The 8,573-nt window shown below is 43.0% G+C and overlaps 1 protein-coding gene across 1 annotated transcript; it reads right to left on the bottom strand.

Moving 5' to 3' along the window:
• Window positions 1-2,074: 2,074 nt before the first annotated feature.
• mchr1a (melanin-concentrating hormone receptor 1a) lies at window positions 2,075-5,839 on the bottom strand. Its single transcript, XM_086156188.1, has 2 exons — window positions 5,712-5,839; window positions 2,075-4,746 (listed from the first exon to the last, which is right to left on the bottom strand). Exons 1-2 carry the CDS (start codon window positions 5,767-5,769, stop codon window positions 3,731-3,733), a joined length of 1,074 nt encoding a protein of 357 aa, XP_086012314.1. The 5' UTR covers window positions 5,770-5,839; the 3' UTR covers window positions 2,075-3,730.
• Window positions 5,840-8,573: the final 2,734 nt, after the last annotated feature.

The raw sequence follows: 8,573 nt of genomic DNA, 5'->3' as shown, positions 1-8,573 counted from the left end.
AAATATGGAATGAATGGAAGATATGATCCTAGGTGTGACACTGATGTGTGGCCACAGCTTGCGCATCTAATGTTGCTCACAGTGGTCCTCGGTGTGCACAATTAGAGGGAACATTGGTCGGAATTCTTTGACCATTCAAATAAAAAGTCACATATCCGCACTCCATAAAGTTGCATGTGAAAATGACTTACGGGGAAATGATGCCCGGGTGCATAGATTTTTATTAAACGAAGTCAATCATTCACAACACACAAAGCAGCCCAAGACTTATAGTCACACTGACAACTGGCCAAGGTCGCTAAGATTTTTTTTCTTAATCTTTTTTTCATTTTCAAGTGCACAAGGAGAACGATAACGTTAGAGTTTCTCATCCCTATATTCAGTGCTCCGAAGTGGGCATTAGATAAGTAGCCCAAATTATCGAGCTCCAAAGTGGTTCACCAAAGTGGTTAAAATCGAATATAATAATCCTGCGAGATATTTGGAGGGGCGAGGGGGGCATTGAAAAGTAGGGCATCGATCAAAAGACTATGAGAAACTCTAACATACATTCATGTTGTTTGATCAGTTTTTTTTTTTTTCCATTTTAAAATATCTAACAAACAAATTGTACCAACACTAAAATTATAGCGACTAAGCCGTAACTCATTATCGGTAGAACATCACAAATAACATCTCATTTGGAAAACTGGTTGGCAAATAATTTGATAAATAATTGTGTTCGGTAAAAAAATGAAATTGCATCACGAGTGAATGAAAATTTGCCGCTTCGCAGAAACAAACAAACTTCAATTTACTTAAACATTTAAAAGTAATGTCCCTTTTGTGATGTCCAAGGAAAGAAGATCTTTGTAATCATCTTCTCTTTCAGGAGGAGTCTTTCAGCAGTTACTCAATGTTGTTATCTCAAAGCTTATTCATAAATCTGCAATTTTTCCATTCAAATATGAAAAAAGAAAATGTCCCCTGATGAATGGCAGGATATTTTCCACCGCGGGGGGATGCTAATAATGTTCAGCTGCTGCTCTGTTTTGATTTAACAGACGCTATGTAACAACTGTGCAAACGGGCGGAGTATACGCATTAATCAACCAAAAAGAAAGAGGTTAAAAATACAGTTTCTGTCCTTCTGGTACTTCTTTCACGGTAATTTTGTTTTGAAGTTTCTTCATTAGATGCAAAATGCAGTGTCAAGGGGGCTCGAGCCGGTGTTCTCCTTGAACCGGTTCCAAGCCCGGATAAGAGACTTTTGTCTGGAAGAGAATCCGACGTGATGCGCGATAATAAGGTACCAGAATGAACGGAAAGGTGAAGAAGACGGTGATGAGACCGGCGATGTTTACAGGCAGCGTCATCAAGCAGAAAAAACAGGCGGCGGAGATGATTATTTTGAGGCTCTCTTTGGGAACGAGGAGGACAGACTGTATCAGGATTGAGTCCGTCAGAGAAATAGCGCATGTTGGATGTTCTGAAATGGTTTGGACGTGTACGGAGGATACATATTAAAGTCCTGGGTGGAAGGATGCCGAGGTTGAAGCTGCCAGGCAGGAAGACTGGACTAAAACCAAAAGAGATTTATAGACGGAGTGAGAGAGGACGTGAAGTTAGGTGGTGTGAGTGGAGGAGAGGGTTGGATGAGGGCGAGTGATTCCCTGTGGCGACCCCTGAAGGGAGCAGCTAAAAGCTAAAGATTTTTCTTCTGTTCTCTTTAGTTATTCGCTGCAATAATCTATGAATATCATTCTTCAGCCAGGGTCCCATTTGTACTGGAGATAAATGACCAATTCTGGTCCCAAGCGTCTATATTGACAGTCAGAAATCCCATCAAAGAGCCGCTTCGGGATCTGACAAAAATATAAGTTCTATTATGATTTACCTTCATCCTTTCAGTCAGGACATTTCCCTCTTCATTTTATTTTGAAAATATTCTGCATCTTATTAGCTTCTGTCACTCGCTGCACATACGAACACAGCCGATGACACATGTTTGAAAATTAATTTTTACAATCTTAAACATCCAAGCAAATATGTACATGCAAAGTGATCCCAGCTATTCTGATTTATTTTATGAATCTTTTTTTTTTTTTAAGAGCAGTGTACATTTGTACATGTATACACAGTAAGCCTCTGCTTGGTCTACTGCATAATTGCACAATCAAAGTACTGACACAACTACATCCACAAAGTCCATTTAATTTACATTGTTTTTAGTGGTGTCATCACCAAGAGTACGCAGAGATACGATACTAAAGATGCATTTATGTCAAAATCTTCTTGTCATGGCTTGAAGACAATCTAAGAACTGAAGAAGCCTCTTGGATGAGGGGTAATAAGTCATCAAATCTCACAGCTTCTCCAGTCTGCTGCCATCAGGAAGGAGACCAGCAAACCTTAGCACTCCTGTCACTTTAAAAATCAGACCTAACCATATCTACCTCAGCATAACATGTCGTTTTTTGTTGTTCTATTATATCTAATTTTTTGTACTTTTGGACTGTGGGTCTCAGAGTAATGCTATTTCAATGTGTAAACATATGGTAGCATTGACTTTGACTTAGAAATTGAAGTCCGGTTGCCGCAACAAGAAGGTTTTGACAAGAATTCACCATGACCCGGATGACTGAGAATACGTTAAAGATAGATAAATATCGGCAAGGTTTTTAAATTTTTTCCTTCCTTTCTTGAAAAAGATACGATTAGTTTCAAATTCAAAAAGGCTTAACAATCCATGCAGAGAGGGCGTTATATCACCTGGATATATTCATTTTTATCGTTCCTCGACGGCTCCCTGTAAGAGCCAGGGGCGTTCGCTGAATGCGAAACGATCAATCTTGTGCTGAAAAAGACAAAAACTTGCAGTACGGCTGAGATTCAGAATTTCACATCCTACATATACCAACCGCGTTGCCTTTTCTTGCTAAGCATTTAGACAATAAAAGAGAGCGATCAACCTTGAGGTGTGATAGTGGGAGGTAAGTGTACACAAGCCGACTTAAATTAACCAACATAGCGCCTGTAAGCGAGCAGATTGATGACGAAGAATGTCCTGCCTGATACTCAGGCAAAATCATTCTTTCAATTTTGTTTTGTCTGACTCAAATGTGGATTTTGTGGAGCCGCTGTGGCTCAGTTTGCTAGCGTGGGCGTCCCCCTAATCGAAGGTTAGGAGTTCAATTCAGTCCATTCCCCTCAAGTAAGTGAAAAGTGCTCTGAAAATCCAAGGAGTTAAAGTGCTCTGTAAGTGGAGACAATTTGGGAGCATCTTCTGAATGGTATTGCATCTATAAGGATAATGATAGAAAAAAATTGCAAAGGGGGAATTTCCATAAAGCTTGTCGCACTGATGGAGATCAGGCGCATGATTGGAATTCATAGTTACATTTTTTCTTGGACTCTTATTTTTACCTTATTCCAAGTCAAAGTGGAGGCCTATGCACAGCGAGGCTGCTCAAGGAGTACATGGGGACGTAGCGGAATGGGAATTTTGCTGTTCAATTTTGCTGTTTTACATGACTGCGATTTCGGCTGCAGCTTTCTCTGCACAGCAGGGGCCCGTCTAGTTACTTGTTTACTTGGCGACAAGCAACGTGAGCCTTTAAAAGCCAGAGCCGGCTCAAAACATGTATCATCATTACGTGTAATCGTGTGAAAGATGGACCTACGCCCGCTAACAGAATCGCTGTGCGGGTTCAGGTCTCATTTCAGGTGACCTGCAGATCGATCCCGTTATTCAACACGGGGCCTCATTAGACGGGATCATGGCTCCAAATGGCGGCGCCTGCCGACCCCCTTCGGGAACCATCCTCACGCTGCCCCCATCCGTGGTGCTCGGTTGGACCTGGAATTTTCTGTTAACAGGGCGTACCGCCCTGAGGAACTGCCTCTTGAAGGTCTCACTGAGCACAATGTAGAGGAAGGGGTTTATACAACTGTTGCCGTACCCCATGCTAATGGCTATATTATAGGCGTAAGAAAAAGCGGTGCTCGGCTTCTGCACGCCCAGGTGGACAAGCTGGAGGATGTAGTAAGGGGCCCAACAGATGAAAAAAGCCAGGCAGATGGCGACGGCCATTCGCGTCACCTTCCTGGTGCGCACCCTCAAACTCCGCGGGGGAAGCGGCGCTACGCTGGTGGACATGTGTTGGAGGATCTTGAAGAATGCCAGGCAGATGATGGCCAGGGGCACGGCGAAGGCCAGGAAGAACTGGTAAAGTGTAAACCAGTACGTGTCGGTCACTGGGTTGGGCAACAGAAGGGCGCAGGCCACGAGGCCGTCCGGCAGAGGCATCAGGCCCGCGTACATCCAGACGGGAATGATGGTTAGCAAGGACAGCCCCCACACCAGGACGATGACCAGCGCGGCGACGTAAGGCGTGCGGATGTAGTTGAAGTGGATGGGATGGACCGTAGCCAAGTAACGGTCGAGGGTCATGGCGGTGAGGATGTATGTGCTGACGATCTGACTGTTGGAGTCGAGCGCGGTGATGACCGTACACATAGCGGCTCCGAAATGCCAGGTGCCGTTGCCTAGCAACTGGTGGATTAGAAATGGCATCCCGAGGAGAAACAAAACATCAACAATGGATAAATTTAGGATGAAGATGTCCGGGACGGTTTGCTTGGCGCGAAACTTGGTCTTCTTCATGATGGTGTAGATGACGATGGAGTTTCCGAAGATGCCCAGGAAACAGATGATGCCGAAGATGACGGGGAGGATGGCGCTGCGGTGGAGGGCCACGTCCGCAGCTGGGGCAAGAGAAAGAGCAGCAGTGAACACCAGAGGACAAAATGCTTTATTACCCACCTGTTTTACTGTCTTTTTATTACATGTTTTCATATGATCTGCTGATAATGTGGCATTTATGGCAACAGTTGTGCCACAATGTTCTTCATTTCGCTTTTACAACTCAACTATTTGTTGTCTGAATAGCAGCCGACTGACTGACTGACTGACTGACTGAGTGTATATTGTGTGTTTTTGAGGCGGTGTGTGCGTGTTTGTACATATGTGCATGTGTCAGTGTGTCTCCAAATATACCTATATAAGTACAAGCGCAGGCAAAAAAATGTTATTTGTTTGTGTCTGTGTGTATGTTCATGTAAGTACGTGTGTGTGTCTTCAAATATACTTCCAAGCACATGCGGAAAAACGGTTTTAGTCCGAGTCTGTTAGTGTCTGTCTCTTCAAGTACTCCCAAGCAAAGACACAATAATGATAAGAAATAAATAACAGTTGTGTGCAACTGATGTGCATCTCAAACAAAGTGGAGACCGGTGACTGTGACTAGCAGTTTAATAACATTTCGGCTTATGTTTGCATTCAGGATTAGAAAAACCCACTTGTATAGTTTTGCTCCGAGTATCATCCGAAACCACCACTGGGTTTGGTCGCAAATAATACAAAAGGACTCCGACAACCGCCGGTGTCTCTCTGACAGGACAGATCATGCTGCATTTTTTTTTTTTCATTCTTTTTTTTTTTTCTTTTTTTGGAAAATTAATGCAAATATCATGCCGAATCCTTTTGCAAAGGTGGCCAAGTGGCGCGGACAGCATCGCGCATCACACACGCGTGTAGTCGCAGCATGTTCGTTAAATGTAATTAAAAATTAAAAAAAAGAAAATCAAATAAGCTGACAAAGCACAATAAGATAAAATACAATAAGGCAAACACTTCATCTGGATCGCCGCTGCAGGATGCATGAACCTACCTGTTGATGATGAATTTATCAATCCGAGGGAAACATTAGAGTCGCTAAAGTAATCCATCTGTGATTTCCCAAATATTCAGAGATATTACAGAGGCTATACCTTCGGGGGAGTGGGGGGAAAAAAATAATGACGGTGTGAATTTCAGTGCAGTCAACTCCTTGCTGCACCCTGAGCTGCCTCGCTCACTCTGAAGCGTCTCCGCGGCGCGCATTAGAGGTGCGCGTCTCTGTCTGCGCTGCGCTGCGCGTCAGTGCCGCGGGCGTCGGTAGATGGGACAGACCTGAAGGTGACATTTCATTTTTTTTTATTTTATTTTCGTAATTATTGTTATTACTATTATTTATGACCTTTTTCCTGCACAGGAGAAAAATAACAACAAAAATGGAAACATCGTTCAATAATTCATTCACACGTCATAGAGACATGCAGATAGAGACAGGGAATTGAACCAGGGAACTTAATATTGTGAGACAGAATGTTTTTATTTTAATTTTTCACCTTTATTCATTTTTTTATACATTTTTAATTCAATCTATTTTTTTTGCCTTTGCACGTAGATAATGCTCAGAATTTATTGCCTTTTTTTTCTACCAAATTATCTGGCTTCACCAAGGCTAAGTGAGAACTTCCCTGTAGACATGACAATGATCCCCATGAATATCCGCTCCACAATGCGGTTTGCACATCAAATCTGTACCAGGAAAAGAAGAAAAATTCTGTATGGCAGGCCAAGGTTGAGGGAGGGACTGAATGGGCTGCTGACAAGCATTTGCCCGGGTTCATCGAAGCGCATTTCCTTGGCCTTTTCCAACGGCATTTCGGGACTAAAAACAAATCATGCAATGGGTGAGAGATTGGCAAGTAATTTCGATTCTTGTAGGAAGCTGTGCAAATACTCTAAGTAACTGGGCCTCCATTCACTGAAAGACATGTGTTTGCTTTCTTTCGCTTTGAAGATTACCAGAAATGCCATCCACTTGTACATTCTGTTCATTATAGGTAGGACACCTCCACTTTGCTGTCCCCAAAAACATATCAAGTGAGGTATTTCTTTATTGCGGCGTTCTGTGTGTAATCCACCACATGTTATTCCCTTAGGCGTCGTTCATGGAAGATCTGAAGCAACCGTGGCAGATTTAGACTGCCGTGGAAGTCCAATGCATTTTCACGCTCAGTTTGGAGATCCGACTTGATTTAGTAACCCCCTTTGCATCGAAGCACGGGCACGGACTCCGTTTTCCAAAAAAAGCCTGGGGAAAAATCAAAGTGTTGGATCCGTCCGTTGCAGACGGGCTTTGTGATCATGTCAATGCTGTGTGACAGCGTTATGTCTCGGGGACTTTGGCTGCCCTTCCAAAAGAAGTAATACTCATACACATCTGTGATGCTAAATTTATTAGATCTGGCATTTTGAGCAGTTTTAACACTTCTGTGACACTTTTCGTGAACTTGCAGTGAAATGTTACATGATGTTTGGAAGAGCAGATATTATACTATTATTAGTAGCGTTATTCTATTATTATATTCATTATTAATATTATTTTTAATGCTGTTGATTTTGTCGTTGTTAATCATTATTTCTTTTTTATGAATCAATAATAGTCGGCGAATCATCTGTGAAATCAAATGCCAGTGATTAGATGAAGATCAGCTAGAATTTGGAATTAAAAAAACGTTTTAATCACATTTAATTGTTTGTCATTTGGCACTATTGTCCTTCTTCCCCTTTGTCAGGTTGAGGTTTTTTTTTATTCATTTATACCGCTAAACCCTCTCATTGACATGTCATTAACATGCAACCATTCACTCATTCGCATCGCAGGAATTTAGAGTCTCTGGTGAAACAGACTGAAACCGGAGGAAACCCACGCAGACGCAGGGAGAACATAGAGTCTCCACAAAGGAAGGCCTCTTGGACTCGAACCGCGGACCTAATTATCCACCCTCTTTGCCTGTATGACAGGTCTTCACGCGCTGGCGGTAAGAGAAGCGCCGTATCTGCAGGAAAACAGTCGGCCTGACATTCCATGGGCGACATAACATCCTAGCTATTTCTTCCATGATTCATTCTTAAAAGTCAAAACACAAATAATTGGTAGAAGGATGCAGGGGCTCTTTCTTCAGGTGAAGAAAGGTAAAATGACGGCAACGCCTCTGAAATCAATAGCAGGAGTGGTTGGTTGAGAGGCGCGTTCCTCAGTTTGGAAGGTTGTCCAAAAGTGCTCTTGGGCAAGACACTGAACCCGGTTAGCCTGGTTAGCGCCTGGCGGGTTGGCCCATGTGTGAGAGAATAGGTGAATGCTTTTGTCGATCGCGTCAAATCCAAAAAACAGAAATATGAAATTACAATCCTGGAAAGCACAGTTAACCCAAATGGTGCGTTTGATCTGCTCCCGACTCTTTCGAGGCCCCATCGTTGAACGTCTCTGCCATTTTAAATTGCAGCCCTGCCTCTCGGAGCAACAAACATTCGGCGAGTGTGTGTGTGTGTGTGTGTGATGGATGCGTGTGGGAGAGAGAGAATAAAAAGAAAGGCTCCGATAACCATCTCTGAATATTTAATTGCAACACACCTCAAAGGAAGAAGGAGGTGTTAACATTACTGCTGCAAGGCTGATATTTCTGTTTTGGATCTTCAAGCAGAAGAGGGGGAACAAACCCAGGGTTTGTGCCACTGTCAGACTTTTTGCCAAGTATTTTTTTTCCTCATCTCAGAAACACGCGCCCTTCTATGCCCTCGCGCTCAGTCTATGTCTTTATCAGTTCCAAACAGTTCTCCTCTGTGGATGTAAAAGCCAAATTTCTTTGTTGTTGCCCGTTGCGCTAAACCGCTAAACACCACAGCAACAGACTTCTGCACG

Source organism: Fistularia commersonii, chromosome 12 (genome assembly GCF_037954325.1).
Source record: "Fistularia commersonii isolate RoL2024-O1a breed Wild chromosome 12, RoL_Fcom_v1.0, whole genome shotgun sequence".
NCBI lineage: Eukaryota > Metazoa > Chordata > Actinopteri > Syngnathiformes > Fistulariidae > Fistularia > Fistularia commersonii.
This window is presented reverse-complemented; position numbering and strand designations above follow the sequence as displayed.

Bases quoted from the DNA above. Each gene is read 5' to 3' on its own strand.
- mchr1a (XM_086156188.1), bottom strand. From the start codon at position 5,769: ATGGATTACTTTAGCGACTCTAATGTTTCCCTCGGATTGATAAATTCA. The intron at 4,747-5,711 runs GTAGGTTCATGC...CTCTTGCCCCAG, and splicing joins GATAAATTCATCATCAACAG to CTGCGGACGTGGCCCTCCAC.